Below are 21,847 nucleotides of genomic sequence, written 5' to 3'. Positions count from 1 at the left end.
GGATACACTGAAAGTGGAACAAATTTGATGTTACTCTTAAACATAGCTACATGTATAAGGAAGATGGCAGAAGCAATATATCCTTGGTTGAAATCAACTATAGTAATCTAAATCCTATTTATCCCTCAATGGGACAGAGAAATGGGATGCTCTGTGAATTGAACTTTTGAAACAAATTATTTTTAACACACTATTTAATCAATGTTCCATTGTTGGATATTTAAAAAATATCGCCAGATTTACAAAATTCTAAAAATATAATAAGAAATACTGGGGGCACCTGGCTGACTCTGTTGGTAGAGCATGTGACTCTTGATCTCCAGGTTGTGAGTTTAAGCCCCACATCAGGCTTACTGCTATCAGTGCAGAGCCTGCTTTGGATACTCTGTCCCCCTCTCTCTCTGCCCCTCCCCCATTTGCACTCTCTGAAAAATAATTAAAACGTTAAAAAAAAGACAAAACAAACACACTCTTTGTAACCAAATAAAAATAAAAAACATTAAAAAATATGAAATACTAAAATAATGTGAAAATTATTTAATATTTCTGATGATTTGGGAAGTACTTTCTCTATGCTTTGCTTCTGCTATGTTTCAAGAGCATCATTATTACTATCATTTAGATGCTACCCTACTACCCCAAACTATGGTTATTTAGGTTTTATAGCTATATGATTTCTGAAAATTTTTTTTTAATTTTATTTATTTATTTTGAGAGAGACAAAGGAAGGGCAGAGAGAGAGGGAGAGAGAGAGCCCGACTCAGGGCTCCAACTCATGAAATCATGAGATCATGACCTGAGCCGATACCAATAGTCAGATGCTTAACCATCTGAGCCATCCAGATGCCCCACTATTTGATTTCTAAATACTGAGAGGCTGAATGAATTAAAGCCCTTGGGAAAAATGATTATCACTTTAGGAATGTTTTAACAATATTTTCTTTGAAAAACAAAGCAACATATTGTGTGTATCTAGAAGTGTGAGAACTCTGACATCTAATCTCTTGATTTAGCACTTATCTTTGCTCATTAAGAGTTGGGCCATCAAGACAGTTAAAGAGAAGGGGCACCTCAGTGGCTCAGTTGGTTAAGTATCAGACTCTTGATTTCGGCTCAGGTCATGGTCTCGGGGTCATGAGATCAAGCCCAGCATTGGGCTCCACACTGGGTGTGGAGCCTGCTTAAGATTCTTTCTCTCTCTCTCTCTCTCTCTCTCTCTCTCCCTCTCCCTCTCCCTCTCCCTCTCTCTCTCTCTCCCTCTCAACCTCCCCCACAAGTGCTCTCTCTCTCTCAAAAAAGAAGCAAAAAAAAAAAAAGAAATTTAAAGAATAAGTGTATGTTGAGCTATAAAACCCAAACACACTGCCACTGAATGTCATTAGATCCATATATGGAACTGGAGATAATGTGAGATGCTTTAAAAACTTAATTGCACCTCCCTGTGATGGGCTTTATTATTACAGGTCTGAATGAGCTGGAATTTTGCAGGTTTCCTGATTCACAGTTCAGCCAGTATAGATCCTTCTGTAAGCAGCCCTACTCTGTCAACTATCTCCCCTTCCCTACCACACCCATTTTGGTTCTTTTACTTTGAGTGTGGTGTTTTTAACTCTTGAACTATATACTATTTTGATAAGGAAATACTGACCCTGAAGAACAGATAGTGTGGTGATTGGTGGGCCTAATTTATAGTACTATTTCTATCTCATTTCCCTTCCTGATCTCATCTGGCTCTTGAAGGTCAACCTCACTCTCTGTCACTGTCTACTTCCTTCAAAGTTATAGATTTTTACTTTAAAAATTTTTTATTTTATTCATTTTTTTAACAGGAGGAAATCTGATTTAATTACATATGTACAGGGAATCCACATAAACATGAAAGATTACCCATAGATTTAAATATAATTTTTAAAATACCATGACTTCATAAAATTCTATGACTTAAAAAATTAATGTTTGGTAAAAATGTATGTATGAGTAAAAATATGACTTTTAATTCCACCACCCATCGTTAAAATTTGACATGTATCCCCCTGCTTATATAACTAATTTTTAAAAATTGGAATTACATTAGAGAGATGATGTTTTCTATATTGCTAGTCTCGAATTCTGGTGCAATTATCTACATGACTGTATAATCTTAAGTGAATGACTCAAACTCTCTGTGCTTTAATTTCCTCACCTCTAAAATGGGATAATAATAGTACCTACTCTCAGGACTTATGGGAAGCATACATGAGTTACATACAAAAAGTACTTAAAGCAGTGGCAGGAACATAGTAAATACCCAAAAAATGTTAAAGAACTTTGGTGTTTTTATTATATGAATATTACTTTGTAACCTGACTTAAAAACATACTGTGGATATTTTCTCATGTTCTTCATGACTACTACATGACTTTATTGCCCAACCCCAAATCCATTATATGACTGTACTATAATTTATTTAATTGATGTTTCATTGTTGGATGTTTATTATTTTCAATGCTTTGTATAGTAATAAATAACCTGTAGTAAACATTCTTGTGCATAAATCTTTGGGCACATCTCTGATTATTTCCTAAGGCAAATTCCTAAAAGTAGAATGCTAAATCAGAGTATTATATAGGCTTTTGCCAAAATGCCCTTCAGAAAAGTCTTGTGAATGTGTGTTCCTAATGTATGAGATGGCTTATTTCCCCAGAGCCTTCCCAGCACTGGATATTATGATTTTAAAAGCTTCTTGCCAGTCTGTAGGTTTCATAATCAGATGGTGGTCTACAGTTCACAAAGCTCTCCTCTTCCAAGCTGTTCATTTTCTTTAATCCCAAATCTCTTCAGGTTGCTCCTCCTATTTCAACCTACAATGACCTTTAATCTTTTTTTTTTTTAATGTTTATCTATTTTTGAGAGAGAGGGAGAGAGACAGAGCATGAGCAGGGAAGAGGCAGAGAGAGAGAGGGGGACACAGAATCCAAAGCATGCTCCAGGCTCTGAGCTGTCAGCACAGAGCCTGATGCGGGGCTCGAACCCACAAATAGGGAAATTATGACCTGAGCAAAGTCGGACGCTTAACTGACTGAGCCACCCAGGCACCCCAATGTCCTTTAATCTTAAATTTCTACACTGTAACTAGTTCTTTTCTTTCTGATTTCTTCACACCATTTCTCTTCTACCCATTTGGTGGTAGAATACAGTGTTCTGTTTCGTTACAGATGTGTGTTATATATCTGGTTAAGTGGGTACCACAGGAAGACAGGAACTTCCCTTTTTTCACTGAGCCCAAGTCTAACCCAAATGAAGCCATCCCCAAATAGACTCTTCTACTTTACAAAGTAAAAATATCCCTGCTGCCTGAAATATTTAAGCCATATTGACAAGTGTCTGAAAGCTGTGGAAGGTATTCTTACTCTTGACAATAAGTTAGCCTATACAGCAGGGTCCAACCAGGAAAAAGAAACCGCTCAAGTATTTAAACACAGCAAAAATTTAATTCAGGGAGTTGGTTGCACTGGTGATTAGAGAGCTCAGAAGCCAGAAATATGGTGAAGCAACACTGAGATTTGTAACATCAGGAAACCAGCACCATCCCTGGGCTCAAGGACAGAGGGAGGAACAGGTAGGGTCAGCTGGAGGAACCTGGTGAAGAGTCACACTGGGCCTGTCTGTTGGGAGCTGGACCACAGAGGTGATGCAAGTGTTCCTCACCACCTGCAGATAGAATGGAAGGGAAGAAATATCTTGGCTTTTCTCTTCTCTCTCTCCAGTCTCCTTCCAGTGTCTCCCACTGGCAAATTCAATTAGAAGCCAGTTGACACAGATGTTTGTGGAATTATATATAGTCTGTGGTCAACCCTACTTTTGTGTAGAGCAAAGTAAGTTAAAGGTGAGGAATGAATGTGAGGGCAAACAGGCCAAGTCCTGGCACAGTGACATCTGGAGGCCCTTCCAAGTCCATGGACAATAGGGCACAAGTGCAAAGCATGCCTGCCCTGGAGAGGTCAGCAATCCCAGGTTTGAATTCTGGCTCTGTCATTTACTAGCTCTGAGACCTTGGCCAGGTCACTTAACTCCTCTGAGCCTCAGTTCCCTCATTTATGAAAGGGGGCAAGAAAAACCATATGTCACAGAGTCACTGTGAAGATTAAATAAAATACTTCTCATACAATACTTCTCTGTATTTTGAAAGAATGAAAAGGGGCAGAGGAATCTTTCCTTTTGGAAGCTCTGCCTAGGGTGGGGTAGGTGATAAATTGCCCAATAATGATACTGGGAGATGATGTAAGAAACACTGGAAGTATCCTACATGATCGATTTATTCATTCCACAAACATTTATGAGTACTCACTATTTTCAGGAAATGATTTAGACATGGTCCCTGCCCTCAAGGAGATGGTGACAGATGGACAAAGTGATAAATGGCAATGCATGATTGTATGGGAATGTTCACAGAGGAGGGAGCAATGGGATATCTCTGCCTAGAGAAGTGGAGAAAACGTCACTGAGGAAATGACATCTGAGTCATATTTTGAAGGGTAAGCAGGAGCAGGAAAAGCAGATACAAAAGCATAGAGTCAGGAAAGGGCACAGAGTATTTGGGGAATGGTAAGCTATTCATATGGGTAGGGTCTCGGGTTCACAGTTCAGGTGGTGGTAAGAACGAGGGGTAGATGTGGCTGGATATGGAAGAGAAAGTCAGCGTGAAGAGCCTGGTATAGGTAGCCAATGACTTTATCCTGTGGGGAATGAGAAACCAGCAGACTTTTAAGCTAGAGAGTGGGGGCGCCTGGGTAGCTCAGTTAAGCGACCGAGGCTTGATTTCCGCTCAGGTCAGGATCTCGAGGTTCGTGAGTTCAAGCCACATGTCTGGTTCTGTGCTGACAGCACAGAGCCTGCTTGGGATTCTCTCTCTCTCTCTGCCCCTCCCCAACTCTCAATCTCTTACTCTCTTTCTCTCTCAAAAAATAAACTTAAAAAAAAAAACAAAACCAACTAGGGAGTGACCCAGCATCTATGGCCTAGAATTGTATAAAGTGATACATCTTCCTAGACTCACATGGCCTTGCCAAAGGGCTGATGCATGCAGTTATATAAAGCAGGGGCCATGTGGACATCTCATAAGACGTTAGAACATATGAATCAGAAAAATGAGCACAGGGATTTTCCCTTAACATTAAATTCAGAATGGAAAAACTCATTAACTTCTGCAGATGCTGAAGGGCTCAAGGTAAATATTTAAAATGTTCTCCCTCTCATTTCCACAAAGCCAAAAACATCAGAGGTATGATGATGATGCTTGTGGCTATGAGACAGGATTTCAAGGATTCTGATGAAATGTCTGCTGGCCTGGATCTGTCTGAAGCTGAAAAGGACTTTGTATTACTCTAACGGAAAGGAAAATACAAAATGATGGTAATATAGCCCTTTATCCTTTCAGAGCCTTTTCACATACATTATCTCATTTAAGCCTTTTGACAACTGAGTGAGGCAGATGAGGCCAAGAGTACAATCCCATTATAGAGATGAAGAAATGGAGATCCAAGTGTTTTATACCTTCTCTAGGGTCTGAGAAATTATAGCCAAAGCTACAACTGGATTTCTAGACCCACAGGCCAGCATCTTCCCCAAACCCAGGACTGTTCTGCCTACCTGTCCCCTTCCATATGCCAGGATGGCTTCTTTGAGGTCCTGGAGTGTGTGCAGTTCAAAACCCAGCCTCTTCCTGTGGCCTTTGGAGCGGTAGGGGCCTTTTCTCCTCCCTTCGGGTGTCCATGCTGATAAGGCTAAACCTTCTGAGTAGAGGATCAGGGCTCCCTTTCTAGTACTGAATGTTTTAGGAAGAAAGAGGCTCCAGGTGTGCTGGTTGGCAATGCCGTCATCCTGCAGTTTGCTGACCAGGACATAATCTTCTGGGGACTTCCAGTTCAAGTAATCCTGCAATGGAAAGAAACCACCTTGATCCAAGGCCCCTTTGTAGCAATACTACTTGTGCAAGGTGTTTGACATCTTTTAGTTTTTTAAATTATTTTTAAAAAATGTTTATTTTTGGGGCGCCTGGGTGGCGCAGTCGGTTAAGCGTCCGACTTCAGCCAGGTCACGATCTCGCGGTCCGTGAGTTCGAGCCCCGCGTCGGGCTCTGGGCTGATGGCCCAGAGCCTGGAGCCTGTTTCCGATTCTGTGTCTCCCTCTCTCTCTGCCCCTCCCCCGTTCATGCTCTGTCTTTCTCTGTCCCAAAAATAAATAAACGTTGAAAAAAAATTAAAAAAAAAATGTTTATTTTTGAGAGAGTGCAAGCAGGAGAGAGGCAAAGAAAGGGGGCACAGAGGATCCAAGTGGGCTCTGTGCTGACAGCAGCGAGCCAGTTCTGGGGCTCAACTCACAAACCACAAGATCATGATCAGAGCTGAAGTCAGACGCTCAACTGACTGAGCCACCCAGGCACCCCGACATTTTTTTAGTGACTGATTTTCTCTGAATGCTTCCATGGTGTCACAGAACACAACCACTCTTCTTAGCAACTGGTTTTATTCTCCACACCTCAGAATTAGTAGAACCCAGAGCAGAGTTCTGTTCTGTTTTACCCTCTGCAACTTTCAGGAGAGCCATTCATGCTCAGAGTCTTAAATAGGGTAGAGTGTAGGCTACAGGCCAGTTAAAATTTCCTAGTATGCAAATAAGTAGTCAGAATCATCAAGGGCAGCAGATAACTTTGAAATTAGAGCTGGACTAGCTGGCAGTTTAAATAGGGGAAAACCGTTCCAACCATCACTTCGACTGTACACAGGGAGAATTTCTATACATTCCAGATGCTATGTAACATTACCTAATTTGGCTATTTAGGACCCTATAAAGTAGTTGCATATCTTGTAAGTAAGTGAATGCTGCTGGCTACAGAGGTCCTTTGAAACTTTATATGTCTTTTAACATAGCAAAGGTCAAATATCACGACAAACTACCAAGACAATGGAAATCTCTGTATGATCCAAAAATTTTCAAAGAACCCCACTGGATTTCTTATTCCTGGCAGGATTCAATGAAATAAAATTCCAGTACAAGGGAATTTTGCCACCTCTTTAAAATCTTCTAAAATGAGATTTATTTTTATTGTTTAAAAAAAATTTTTTTTTGGCCTATGTTAAGTATGAGTCCTCTGGGTTGAATTTCAGACAGTTCAAGGAAGCCATTGAAATGGCATGGACATACGCAACATTTCAATCACAGAGGACAACTTCTCAAAACCAAACAGCCATCAATTTGCCTAGAACCCACATGGAAATTCTGATCTTGAACCAAACCATCTGAATTCTAGACAATCTGGAATCTCCTTCAGTCTAAAGCAAATGAGACTGTAAGTTAGTGTCCAAGGGGAAGGAAGAGGGTCCCAGTGGCAATATTGATGTGCAAGCAAACTTTCTTATTTTCTTGAGTTTTACCAAGAAGGGGAAGTCTACCAGTGACCCCCACCACCTCACTAACAAACGGAACCAAAACACACATGGCTCAGCCCCAAATGGAAAAATAGAGCATTCCTTTCCCGCCCCCAAAATATGCCTTTATTCAGCTGTAAGACTTACCTCTGGTTCAAAATAGACTTCTAGCTTCTGTTTATTCTGGACCAACTTCCCATGTCCCCGGCTCAGTAGAGAGAGCGTGAACATGTTTCCCTCCTGACCACCCTTCTCAAGGGCAGTTCATCTTGGTTTTGAAGGCTGAAAACTGGTCACACCTCAAGATTTCCTGAGCTCAGCAGTGAGCCCTAGAAGACCACAAACACTGGGCCTTTTATTAAATACATTTTTCCTTCGTACAGCAGCTTCTTAATAACAACCAGCCACACAGTTTAGACAGTGTGTGTCTTTGTTGGGAGAAAAAAATAAACTGCAAACTCAGACTCCTCAAGCTCTGGATTGTCTATTCTCTGGGCAACCTCTCTCTTCTCTTTGCCTGTGCCCTTGTTGTCCCTTGGTCCTGTTGCTCTGTTACCGGCTTTGTGCATCTACAGATCTGGGCCATGGCACCATCCTTCTCATTGTGAGCAGAGGTTGTTTCCTGGTTGCTATGGCAGCACAGGGAAGTGAAATCTCTTAAACCAGCCTAGGCAAGGCAGAGACTGCTGAGGGCAGTGCTCACACACTGAGGTGGGGGGGGGAGGGGGGCGGGGGGGAGGGGAAGGTTTAAGGGACTAGGCTCAGATTTCAAGTCTTGATTGCAGGAGCAGGGGCGATATTGGGATATTTTTTTGGTTATAGTACTCATCTTGCTTTTAGAAAGTGTCTTTCCCTTTCTCCTGGTATACAAGCCTTACACTGTCAACTAACCATTAACAGACTCAGGGGAGTCATCTAGGTCACCTAAAGCAACCTGTGACGTTTTCCTTGGCTAAGCTCCAGCATTACTCAACTGGACATGAAGCCTTTTTATGGTAGTTGTTGCTTTGAGTTCAGATACCGGAAATCTCCAGATTCCTTTGCATATCTCACTTGGGCAACTTGCAATCTCCAGAGGGGGTTACTTGAGAGATGTAGGTGGGGGAGGGGCATTTGGTTATCCCAATGACTGGGAACCACTGCTGGCATTTAGCAAGCAGGGGCCTGAGATGCTAAATGTTCTGCAGTGTGTAGGATTGTCCTACATGATGCAGAATTTTCCCACTCTGCATACCAGTAGCACTTCCTTTGAGAAACATGGCTATAATCTGGGCTGCTTGGTTCTCCTTGATGCTCACACTATGAGGACAGAATGGGGGAAGAGCGTCAAGAAACCAAAGGACTCTTGCTGGTGATCTAGGACCTTGCTTTGGCCTGGAAAAGCAAACTGCCCTGTCATTTGTCAGTTGAACCTCCAGGGCAGCCTTGTGAGAGTGCCCCCTGCTGACCTGTGTGAAGAAGTACAACAGGCTATAGGCCCCGTTACCTTTAAAAAAAGAAAAAAGGTTTTTTAAAAATGTTTTATTTATTTGAGAGAGAGATAGAGACAGAGAGAGAGAGCAGGGAACGGGCAGAGAGAGAGGGAGACATAGAATCTGAAGCAGGATCCAGGCTCTGAGCTGTCTGTCAGCACAGCTCAGAACCTGATGCAGGGCTCAAACTTGTGAACTGCAAGATCATGACCTGAGTTGGAGTTGGCCATTTAACCAATTGAACCACTCAGGTGCCCTTATGGGCCCTGTTACCTTTTAGATCTTCCTCTGTAGTGGCAACTTTCCCAGGAGGCAGGCTCAAGTCTCATGAGGAAGAAGTACAGGTCATGCTATGTAGTTAGATTGGGTTTATCATGGAAAATTAAGACATTGGATGCAGAGGCCCCAAACTGAATATAGTCAAAACCACAGTGGATGCCACTTCAATACACATTAGAATGGCTATTACTAAAAAACAAAACAGAACAGAAAATAAATATGTTAGTGAGGACACGAAGAAATTGGGACCCTTGTGCACTATTGGTGAGAATGTGAAATGGTGTAGCCACTGTGGAAAACAATATGGCAATTCCTCAAAAAATTAAACACAGAATTACCATATGATCTAGCAATTCTACTTCTGGCTATATAATCCAAAAGAAATGAAAGCAGAAATTCAAATAGATATTTAAATACCCATGTTTATAGCAGTGTTACTCATAGTAGCCAAAATATGGAAACAATTCAAGTATTCATCGACAGAGGAGTGAACAAAATATAACATATATAATGGAATATTGTCAGCCTTTAAAAGAAAAGAAATTTGGACACATGATATAGTACAGAAGAAACTTGAAGATATTATGCTAAGTGAAATAAGCTAGTCATAAAGGGACTAATATTACATGATTACAATTATATGAGGTACTTAGAGTAGTCAAATTCATAGAGACAAAAGGTAGAATGGTGTTTTCCAGGGAAAGTAGGAGGAGGGAATAGAAAGTTAGTGTTTAATGGGTACACAGTTTCAGTTTGGGAAGATGAAAAAGGTCTGGAGATAGGTAGTGGTGATAATTGTAAAACAACGTGAATGTATTTAATGTCGCTGAATGGTACACTTAAAAATGATCAAAATGATAAATTTCATGTTATGTATGTTTTACCACAATTAAAATCTAAAAAAAGAAAAGCAAACAAAAAATGGAATTTATCATTTTATAATCTGAAGACCAATTGGTCATAATTATTTTAGAGTGAGCTCCCCACAGCAGGTAAGACAAATTCTACAAAATGAGGGTTCCAAATAGTTTACAAGGGTCTCTCTTTTTTTTTAAGTTTATTTATTTATTTTGAGAGAGAGTCCAAGTAGGGGAAGGAGCAGAGAGATAGAGAATTCCAAGTAGGGCTTGAACTCACGAACCGTGAGATCATGACCTGAGCTGAAGTTGGATGCTCAACTGACTGAGCCACCCAGGCGCCCCCGTTTACAGGGGTCTTAAGCTACAGTTACTCCCTCTCTGTCCCTTTGAAGTGCAAAAAGGACCCTCAACAAAACTTTACTGAGCAAGATATATTAATTATATATATATTAATATGTAATTATATATATAATATAATTGACATATATTACTATATATGGTCCCTGCCCTTAAGAAGCTCCCAGAAGGGTGAAAAGACAGGCATATATGAACCAGCACCCGAAAGGCGATGTGACAGATATGATCATGGAGATGGAGAGAAGTAGGTGCTCCAGGAAAAGAGGTGGGGAGGTGATGTGTGGTGGGCCTTCATAGAAAGCTATGAAGAGGGGCGCCTAGGTGGCTCAGTTGTTAAGCGTCTGACTCTCAGTTTCAGCTCAGGTCATGATCTCATGGTTTCATGAGTTCGAGCCCCACGTTGGGCTCTGAGCTGGCAATGTGGAGCCTGCTTGAGGTTCTCTCTCTCCCTCTCTCTCTGCCCCTACCCTGCTCACACTGTCTCTGTGTCTCTCAAAATAAATAAATAATGCTTTAAAAAAAAAAAAAATATATATATATATATATATATATATATATATATATATATGTAGGAGGCATGGACAGGAAAGTTTGAGATCTCTGGAGAAGGGGCAACTTCTTTGGTGTAGCCAAAGCCACGGGTCATGTGGACAGAGATGAAGCTAGAAAAACAGGCCAGCAGGCTAAGGTCATGGAGGCCACATGTGCCCTGCTAAGGCACTTTGGAGTTTATTCTTCAGGTTTGTTTGTTTATTATTTTATGAGATGTAAGAGTGGGAGAAGGACAAAAAGAATTGATGTAAAGGATCTTGAGGTAAAATCAGCAAAACATAGAAAGTTACAGGATTCAGAATTAGATTGCTTATTTTTAGTAGTATCATTTCAAACATTTTGGTCATTAAAACACGTGTCATTTCCTAACCTTCATGTTTTTATAGAACTTCAGACTTGAAGTTTGTTTTCCTCACAGGTTCATAATGAGATTTATTTTGAATTTCAAAGGAAGGAACAGCCCCAATCCACTGCTGAAAATTAAATTACATGGAATATATCATAAAACATAGTAGTTCAGAGTAATCTGTATGACACTAGTTCTACTTGTTCTTTAATAAAAGACCATGTAAAGTACTATAGAGTTTGTTGTCTCAAACATTCCTTTATTTAGCCATTTCTATGCTGTGTTGTTTGTAGTGGGGACTAAACATGGTTCTTTTCACTGTAGGCTTAAGTGGGTGAATTCCAGTAGAATTGATTTCTTTTCTTTTTTTTTCTTTTAATTTATTTATTTTTCCATTTTCTTTGATAAATAATTGACATACTTCATTTGGGTAGGTTTTTTACAGCAGAGGGGTGATGGGATTCCATCTGGGTTGTAGAAAGATAACTCTGAGTAAAGCATAAAGATGGATAGGATGAGGGATGCTTATCTCATAAACTTCCAGGTGAACTTGCAGGACCTTGTAGCCCAGGCCAACTTTCTCTTGGATTTGAATGAATTAGTCAAATTGTCAGGATTAATCACTCCCTAAATGAACTTTGAGTGAGACATAGAGGGTGAAACTCTGTATCAACTGCAGTAAATTACAATTATTGCTGTTTTGAAAATGCCATTGCTCAGGGAAGAGAGTAAGGAGCACAAGAGGGAAGGGACAGATTATCTGGGACCCAAATAAGAACCACTACTGTCAGCCAAGAAATGACTCCAAGTTTCTCCAGTGGAAATTCTTCCACTGACTTTGAATTGTTAATTCACCCATATGTGGCAAACTCCAGGAAGTGACCTTGCTGAGCCTAGTTTGAGTGAGCAAAATACCCAGGTGCCCATCTGGCTCTCCCAACACTGTGACAAGGCTCCAGGCCTCTTTGGGGTTGTAATCTGTGAGCAGTCAGACCACAACCCCAAGCAGACTTCTCCTAAACTGTCATGTTTACATCCATGCTGTTTAATATGGACAATGAACAGATGTACAGATCAATTAATAGATGTTTAAAAGCATTTACTCAGTCCCCACAGCAGTTTATGGAAAGTGCATTTAGAAAGCAATCGAGGTTATTGCTATTCTAAAGTGCTTGGGAATCTCAGATGAAAGGCCCTTGTAACTGGAAAGTATTTATAACTCAAGAAGAAACCCTCCACACCCATGTTATATAACACCAACACCATCTCCTGGCATGCCTGACCTGTCAGCCCATGCAGCATGTCTGTTTAAATTACACTGTAAATTCTATAGGGTGGAGACCTTGTTTTTATGGTTTGTAAAGCATCATGAATAACCATGGCACTCTGTAAATAAATAGAAACCACATGAAACAAAGAAAAGATTTATTCAATGGCCATGTCCCCACTGCATCCAGGAATTTGTCCCTTGCTCCAAAGTGCTCAGGGTAAGTGGATGCCATTCTAGGAAAGTGGCCTGTGGGATAGTGTCAGGATCCTCATTCCCCTTTAAAGGGCAGTATGATAATGTTTTCCAGGAATTGTAATCACCCACAGGGGCAGCCTACAAGAAGAGTCATTGATGTTGCCCTTGTTACCCAAAGAGGAAAGACCAGTGCACAGAAAGATTAAATGATTTGCACAAAGCCACAGAGCAAACCAGAGGTGAAGTGGGATCTTGTCCAAATTCAGTCCTCATCCCAGCCTGTTGTTCATCCCATTTCTGCAACAGAGTAGTAGCAACTGTTCCTGAGAAGCTATATCATGGTTAAAATCCAGCAGTCAGGAAGCTGCTATGACTGAGGTCACCACAATGCCCTCTTCAGATACAAAGCTGGTGACTGGACACCATATCTGTGTCTGGCTCTGTGAAGGCCTCAAAACACTCCTATCTCCCCAACCTTGCTTCTTCTCACTTTACCTTGCAAATCTAGTTACAGGACAGTCTTGGAAATCACATTTTCAGTTTTTTGACCTCTTGTTCTAGAGGGAAAGTAGAATGAAGGTTGATAGAGTCATCCATAGTTATTTACCACAAGCACCAAAGACAAGTTTTATGAGAAAGTGAAAACAAAGGATTTTTAAAAATATAGGCTATGTAGATGCCAATCAGCATCGCCTTGCATTGTTAAGTCTCCATTTGCTTGTGTTTTATACTTCCAACTAGACTGTAAGTCTTTGGAAGGTAAGGACTATGTCTTATGGTTCTTAGTACTTTCCATAGCACCCTTACATATCGTAGGAGCTGCATAAAATTTGTTGCTTGCTTTTTCATATGCCCAGAGAGGTGTGCAATGATCTTTGGGCCAGTAGGAAAGATACACAAAATAAGATAATTAGGTCAAAGCCTGTTTTAATAAGCTATAGTTTGCCTATAGTACAAAGAGCTATAGGACAAAGACCGACCAACAAAAACTTGGTATTCAAGTGCCAAAAGAGCACGAAGAGAATCAGTGTGTAAGATACAGCCCTGTAAATTTGTTGGAAGAAGCACAGACCTGCTGAAGATAAGTTACTTGGCTTGCTCAGAGGCTGGGGCTAATTTCTCATGTGGTGCAGGTCAGGTTTGAAAGAAGAAAATACAAAAGGCAATAAAGAATATTCAAGAATCATAGCAAGGGAGAAAGTGATGACTTCCTGCTTCCTTTCTCTCTTTATGTATAAATTATGACCCCATGGCCTGCCTAGTTCAGAAGGGAGGGGACTGAAGATCTATTTATTTTAGATCTTTCTAAAGGGTTTGCTTTGAGAGTCTAAAATACTTAACTATGCTTTTGCTCAGGGCTTCATTTTATTAGTAGGAGCACTCACAGTAATTGAAGCTTTTAAATTTATGGTGGGGAGATAGTAAGTTGGAGATGAAACAAAAATCACACATTTTTGGATCTTTCATAACATGGGGAAAATCAATCACTGTTCTGGCTAGCAGCTCAGTCACTGGGGACAAAAGTAACAAACCTTCATAGGAACCAAGCTGTGGAGGGTGATGAGAGTAGCGGTGATTTTAATTCTAAAGGGATAATCTCAGAGGAGATGCCATTCATCGAAACTACATGAATTCTGATAATTTGAACATTAGAATAAGAAGATAAAATATTTTATCAATGTCATTAGCATGGTTGTAGGAAAATTTCTTCTTTTGATTCTCATCAAGTATTGTTATGATGGTGTTTATTCAATTAACAAATAGATGATTTATGTAAGGCACTGAGTGCAGTGTCTGGCATATAGTATGTGCTCAATGCATAGAAATTATCATTTAACAAAAATTCCATTCCATAATTTAGAATACACATGAATTCTCTCTCCACCATTAGCACATAGTAGTGAGGTTTTACTGTACAAAATGATGTTCTGCGAGTCATTTCCTCATGGTAGGGAGTCTCATGTGGAATAGACAGTAAGTCTAAGTTGTTGGGCTGCACAATCAGACACTACTCAGTCACCTGGCTTCCAGATCACTCTCTAAACTCTGTGATGAGAATAATTTTTATACTTTCTAACCACCACAGAGTAAAAATTGTAAGCCATCTACTAATAATTTTAGAGAAATATTAATTTGATGTCTAAACCATATATTTTTTTCAGGGACATATGTATTGTGTAACCCAAGCTATACACAAATTCTCTTCCCACCATTTGCCCACAGTGGTAAGGTTTTGATGTCCGGATTTATGCGTCCCCACCCTCAGCCCCAGGGAGCTGGGACTGACAGTCTGAGGAAGAGGAAAGGGCATCAGGGAGCCTGGGTTCGGGAGAACCTTCATCTCAAGGCCCAGGCACTGCTACAGGTCATCTTGTGAACCCATGAGCCCCTAACCCACAGATGACCTCCCTGCCTGTTATTCAATTTTTATAGTTTCCTTTGGGAAAGTCAGGTCTTCCTGAGAATGGAGTTAAAATGCAAGTCCCTCTGTAGAGATTGAATTAACTACACTGTGTAGGAATGGGACCCAGAGTGGATGTCTGAATTTGGGATGGATGGGGGAAGAATGAGGGAAAACGGGAGAAAAAGTGGGGCAAGACTGAGGACAGTATCCCTTGGGAGGTAGGTTGGGAGATCCATCCACAGCAGTTTTGCCTGCTCCCCCATTTTCCTGAGACCAGCCTATGCCCACGCTCCTCCAAGCAACAGGCTTAAAATGGGGAAGAGGCTGCCAACTTCTAGCAGTTTACTCTGTAAGTATACATTTAAGGAAGAAGAGAAGTATTTCCTTCTCATCTCACAGAGCAGACTCACCTGAGGCAGCAGAATTCCTTCCCCAGGGGCCAAAAGACCAGATAAAACTCTATCACAAGTTGGATCGTGTCATATGTAACAAGTGTGGTCAGATATGAGCAGTGCCGTCTGTAGAACCTCATGCTCATAGCCAGCCCTCGGTCATGCCCACTTCTGATGCCAACCTACTCTAAAGCAGGTGTCCCGGAGGAGTTGTTAGTCAACCAGGGAGAACATCTTTGCAATAATGCCTTCCAATGGGAGACACTGAGAGCAGGAGTGGCTTTTAAGATTTTACAATAATCCTTCTCCTGATTCACTGTCTAGACATAGTTAGGTGCACAAAGGGTTAACAGGCCTTGTAGGACTCGGCTGCCAAGTACACTTAATGCTCAGTCCAGCACTCCCGGTTTGTATTCTTGCGCTGCTGGAGTGGCCTGTTCATGGCATCTGGTTCCCTGGCAACAGCTTTCATTGGCTCAATCAAAGCCCTTTCTTCTTAAGAAAGCTCCTACTGAGACGCCCACCACCACCACTAATCACCATCTTAACTCAGGGTTTGGGATGCAGCTGGTATGAAAAATAGCATTTGTGGTTGTGAGAAGATAAAGCCATGGCTGGGTTGAATACACCTGCCTTGTGTGATCCTTGCACTGGTTTTCTACAGGATGGTTGGAAATTACCTGCTTTACCACTGGGACAGAGAGAAAGGCTGAGCCAGAAAGTTTCCCAGAGCTGAAGTTCTTTGTTCGGCAGAAATCCATGAGCCTCTGTGATTCATGACTAGCTGTTTCCTGGGCTGATCTGTGATATAACTATAGGCTCTGTGCTCTGACAAGGGGCGTTGCTGAGCTGAGGGAGTTCAAACAACGAAATCCATATTGTGGAAGGCTTGTCCCCAGTCAGCCACAAGCTGGGGAAAGAAGTCTGCCTCCACTATAACCCGGGGAGTCTGGCGGTGACTCTGCCCACCCCAAGATGTCTCAGTAGCTTCAGAATAGCAGGAAAAAGTAGCCATTTGTGCAACATTTGGGGGAAAAAACGTTTATTAAATTCTTTAATAAAGATGGGCATTCTTAGAGGAAATTCTTTAGTCTTCTTGAGAGTTGCTTTGAGTTTTCTTGTTTTGTCTAGGGAATATATCAAGTGAAAGTACCGAAGTAGAGATGAGAAAGAAGGCAAGCTGTTCTCACTTTTGGTTTCCCCATATCAATCCATTTAAATCATCTTATCTTGTTAAAAATCAAACCTTATCCCATGCACTTACACTCACTGAAATCTAAATACATAGCAGCATCATTCAGGAACTAAAAATGTTCAAACTTCAAGAATATTTACAAAAGATGTTGACTTTTGGCTGGCCATCCAGCCCTAGTATTTGTGTTGCCCTAACTTTATGGTTTCTCAAGAGAAAACAGTCATCCCGGTCATGGTGCTGAGATGTAACAGGACAGTTCACAATTCAGAGACAGTTAAGGTTTGTGCCTGCTCTGCTTGGGCAAGTGAAGGTCCTCTCCTGCTGCTGTGTGTGGATGAATGGCTCTCTGTATCTGATGCCAGCTTGTCCACAGCTTAGCTGGGCAAGGGCTTTCAGTGGCACTACCTCACATGTTGTTAAAATATGTTAAGGAGGGCACTTATCAAAAACATCACACATTTGGGAGCTATTTGGGAACCAGTCTTGTTCTATCTCCTATTAGATGTGTAATGGGAAAATTCCTACCCTCCCAGAACCTCAGTTTTCTCACCTGGAAAATGGGAATAATAGCACCTATCCTGTGGGGCTGTTGCACAAACTAGGAGAAATGATGTGCCAGTGCCCTCACCCCCACAGAATCTGCTTAAATTATTCTGAGCTAGGACCCTGGTACTATGATTTTTAGGAGTTCTCCAGGTGAGTCTAATGTTCAGCCAGCATTGAGAACCATAGATGAAGCAAATGAAAGGTTATTTTTTAGGCTGAGGAATTCCTTGAATATCAGGGATTCTTGGGGATGGAGATGAGGAGGTTAATATTTATAGAAACAAAATTCTTTTAATCCTTCCTCAGATCCAAGAGTCACAACAGATTACAATGGAGATGTAACCCAGTACTGTAAAAGAATTCTCTCCCCTTTGAGCCCCTTTCTGAAAAAAATTATTGAGCACCTTCTATATGAATGTTTTGATATAAGATGGTATAATTGGGATACATAAATAGTACAGTCCCTGGGCTCAGGAGGCTCACAGCCTAGCAAGGGAAAATAAGACATGCTCCAATAAGCCTATATGTTACTTGGCATGATTAAATAGTAATACCCTGAGTTGCTTTTCCCCAGGAGGAGCTTGATAGTATGGCACAAAAAATTTCAAGCTACCCTGAAATAAGGGATACGTCTTCAGCTTCAGTTCTAAGCAGGAGGTGATTCTTATCCTTCCTAACAGAGGATCGCACACTCTGATTAAAGACCAAGAGAATTAAGACACAGAACACTTGGTGAGAGTGTTAAATTTTATTAAGTACCACACTGCCATTTTCATTAGTTAGCAGAACAGGCAGCAAGCATTGTAGGGCATATTTTTTTTTTTTTAATTTTTAACGTTTATTTATTTTTGAGAGAGAGAGACACAGAGCATGAACGAGGGAGGGTCAGAGAGAGGGAGACACAGAATCTGAAAACAGGCTCCAGGCTCTGAGCTGTCAGCACAGAGCCCGACGCGGGGCTCGAACTCACGGACCGTGAGATCATGACCTGAGCCGAAGTCGGCCGCTTAACCGACTGAGCCACCCAGGCGCCCCAATAGGGCATATTTTAAGGAAGAAAATCACACCTTTTTGTGATTAGTAACAGGGTGGGATGGCTTAAAACAATGTGGGACACTAGGTCTATAGATTCTAGAACCTGCAAGAAGATTCCAAGCTGAACCGCAAATGGTTCTTTGGCCATGCTATTGTAAGCTTTCACTAATCTCTCAGGGTGGAGAGAGAGGAGACTGGTGTCAGAAACCCTTGTATATTCTTTGGAGATAATTCCATATAAGAACATAGGGATGGCAAACAGGTTTTTTATTCGGTACTAAATCCAATCAGTTGGTAGTGGCTTCCTAGAACACTTAATTGAGAATAATTCTGCAGAGTTGTGGCCTAGCAAAAAGGAGTTCCATGGCTGATCAGTTATGTCTCCCATAGGCAATGGAGGGAGAGTGAATTGTGATGCATATACAGATCTTCCTCAACTTACGATGGGGTTAAGTCCCAATAAACTCATTGTAAGTTGAAAATTTTATAAGTTAAAAATGCAACTAACATACCTAACCTACTGAACATCACCAGTTGGCCCAGCCTACCTTAAACATGCTCAGAACACTTACATAAGCCTAAATCTGGGCAAAATCATCTAACACGAAGCCTATTTTACAATAAAGCATTGAATATCTCAAGCAATTTTATTGAATAATGAAATGGAAGTGAAAAACAGAATGGTTGTATGGGTGGAAAATGGTGGTTGGCATATCAGTTGTTTACCCTCCTGATCATGGTCTGATGGGGAGCTACAGCTCACTGCTGCCCAGACATCATGAGAGAATATCATACTGCATATCACCAGCCTGGGAAAAGATCAAAATTAAAAATTTTAAGCACACTTTCTGCTGAGTGTACCTTGTTTTCACATCATCATAAAGTTGAAACATTGAAGTTGAACCATTGTAAACTGAACCAGCAAATTGACGACCATTGGTACTGAGCTTTGCCAACTCAATATTTAAACTGTACAGAATTCTTATTACAGAGTTTGCATTTAGTCATTCTTAACAAATCATTTTGGCATCAACCTAAAGTCAAAAGTTGAAGAACTATTCCATTGTTATTATAGTAACCCTAGTTCCTCAAGTTCGAGATGCCATACATTTTTAGATACACTGATAATATAATAACAGGTTTTAAGGGGGAAAAGACTACTATAAATATAACACTTATTTGTACATTCTTTTTCAGTACCTCACTCAATGTTTGAGAAAAACCTCTTCACTTTTTTCTTAAAGTGTTTTTTTGTTTTGTTTTGTTTTTTAGTTTTTTTAGAAAGAGACAGAGCAGAGCAGGGGAGAGGGATGGAGAGGGAGAGAGAGAGAGAGCCAGAGAGAGTCTTTTTTTTTTAATTTTTATTTTACATTTATTCATTTTTTTTGAGAGACAGAGTGCGAGCGGGGGAGGGGCAGAGAGAGAGAGAGAGAGAGAGACACACACAGAAGCTGAAGCAGGCTCCAGGCTCTGAGCTTACCAGCACAGAGCCTGACACAGGGCTCGAACCCATGAACCATGAGACCATGACCTGAGCCAAAGTTGGATGCTTAACCGACTGAGCCACCTAGGCACCCTGAGAGAGAGTCTTAAGCAGACCCCGTGCTTATTGTAGAGCCTGATGCAAGGCTCAATCCCACAACCCAGGGATCATGACCCGAGCTGAAATTAAGAGTTGGAAGCTTAACCAGCTGAGCCATCCAGACACCCCTGAAAGTTTTACTTTTAAGTAATCTCCACACCCAACATGGGGCTTGAACTCACAACCCTGAGACCAGAGTCACATGCTTTACCAACTGTGCCAGGCACCCCAAGAACAAACCTCTTTCAGATTCAGCCTATGGATTCTTCTGAATCCTTTGTGACCATTGACAGTTGTGCATAGATAGCATCACGAGGATCCTCTGCTTTTTATCACCTGGCCTAGTGATCTTGACTTTCTTAGCAAACGTAGGCTTAGGCAGTCTACTTGTTAGCTATATTGTAGAATACCAGGGTTTCATTTGTATTCCCTATCTGGTTAAATTCATAATTTTGTTCTACTGTTAATTAAATTAACCCTTTCTACAAGGTAAACAGCTTCTTGTGAAAGTTATAAAGAAGGTTCTAAAAAATATTTGGTGCCTGAGAATCATTTTGTGATGAATGAGTTAATCATACCAACTTAACTTTAAAAATTCTGCTATTTCTCCTGAGATGTCTGTCAGTTTTTATTGTATGTAATTACTATGCCCATTGTGTAGACCAGCAATCCTCTTCTAGGGTCCTCTGGAGTGCTTGGCTGTTGTTTTGCTAGAAAACATGAAAGTGTAGTCATGCCTTCAGCAATAAATATTTGCTTCACTTATTGTAAATATGCCGTGCTAAGTCCTCCCATGGGCAGACAGTAACAGCTCTGTCTCAACTTACTCTCCTGCCAGCAGGTGGCAAATTTCTTTTAACATAAGTTCTAAGTGGCCTCCCAATTTTAGAAATGTTAAGATGTGAACAAATACGAGTCTGAGACTAGAGGGAATAAAGCAACTGCCTAAATGAGGTAAACTCTGAGTATTCAGGTCAAAATTCAAGTGCCCAGAGTAGGCAAATAAAGTAAGCAGCCTCTACTCCCACTTTGGTCCCCTAATAGAATAGTGGCTTACAGGGGTTAGTTGTATCTGGGTGGGCCGCATATATCACTCACAATATAAAATAGAAAGTATTGCAAGAAAGTAACAGAAGGTAGAAAGTATTAGGTTGTGTAAGAGAAGGATGGAGCAAATGCTGTGGGAATCCAGAGGAATAGAATACTTCTGCTTGTATAAATCAGGGCAGAGGAGCGGGTGGCATTCAAGTGGACATTGAAGAAATAGGTGCTGAATGAGGCCCTGTGGAGAGAAGAGGCAGACCACGGTGACCATGAAAAAGTACCTCTCAGATCTCCAACTGTGCAGAGCATAATTGACTGAGGGCCCCAGTTGCCTGCTCTGAAATCCATCACTGCAGTTGTCCTGCTTCCAAGCTTCCCACAGGCTGCTCCTAGCTGATGACTGAGTATGACAGCAATACTGTAGCGGGCAGGCTTGTTCTTGGGAGACACTGCAGATGGGAGACTCCTCCGGTGGGTAACTTTGTCTCAAGGACTCCCTGGCTGCCTTGCCGAACTTTTTTTTTTTTTTTTTTTTCCAGATAGGCTCTATGCCCAACATGGGGCTTGAACTTATGATCTCTAGATCGAGAGTCGCATGCTTCATCAACTTAGCCAGCCAGACGCCCCCGCTTTGCCAAACCTTTAAAGAATATTTTAGGACTCTGGTGCCTGGGTGGCTCAGTTGGTTAAGTGTCCAACTTAGGGTCAGGTCATGATCTCACAATTTGTGAGTTCGAGCCCTGCATCGAGCCCTCTGCTCTTAGCACAGAGCCTGCTTCAGATCCTCTGTCCTCCCCCCTCCCTTTCTCTGCCCTTTCCCCCCACTCTCTCTCTCAAAAATAAATAAACATTAAAAAAAAAAAACAATTTCTTAAAACTGCAAAATAGTCTAAGATACTTCCATCTTAACTT

At 41.2% G+C, this 21,847-nt stretch overlaps 1 protein-coding gene and 1 long non-coding RNA gene across 3 annotated transcripts in view; one reads left to right on the top strand and one right to left on the bottom strand.

The window, feature by feature from the left end:
• KIAA2012 (KIAA2012 ortholog) overlaps nucleotides 1–7,988 on the bottom strand; it is a 109,451-nt gene extending 101,463 nt beyond the window's left edge. For both annotated transcript variants that reach the window (XM_030325534.1, XM_030325535.1), the window contains exons 1-2: nucleotides 7,554–7,988; nucleotides 5,629–5,913 (exon numbers count right to left, since the gene is read on the bottom strand). In XM_030325534.1, the coding sequence (XP_030181394.1) occupies nucleotides 5,629–5,913; nucleotides 7,554–7,637 (369 nt within the window). In that variant the 5' untranslated portion in view covers nucleotides 7,638–7,988. The remainder of the gene's footprint in view (nucleotides 1–5,628; nucleotides 5,914–7,553) is intronic.
• Nucleotides 1,966–21,552, top strand: LOC115520827. Its single transcript, XR_003970869.1, has 3 exons — nucleotides 1,966–1,977; nucleotides 20,506–20,515; nucleotides 21,479–21,552. It is a non-coding gene; the product is annotated as an uncharacterized LOC115520827 (long non-coding RNA).
• The last annotated feature ends 295 nt before the right edge of the window (nucleotides 21,553–21,847 follow it).

Source organism: Lynx canadensis, chromosome C1 (assembly GCF_007474595.2).
Source record: "Lynx canadensis isolate LIC74 chromosome C1, mLynCan4.pri.v2, whole genome shotgun sequence".
NCBI classification, from domain to species: Eukaryota; Metazoa; Chordata; class Mammalia; order Carnivora; family Felidae; genus Lynx; species Lynx canadensis.
This window is presented reverse-complemented; position numbering and strand designations above follow the sequence as displayed.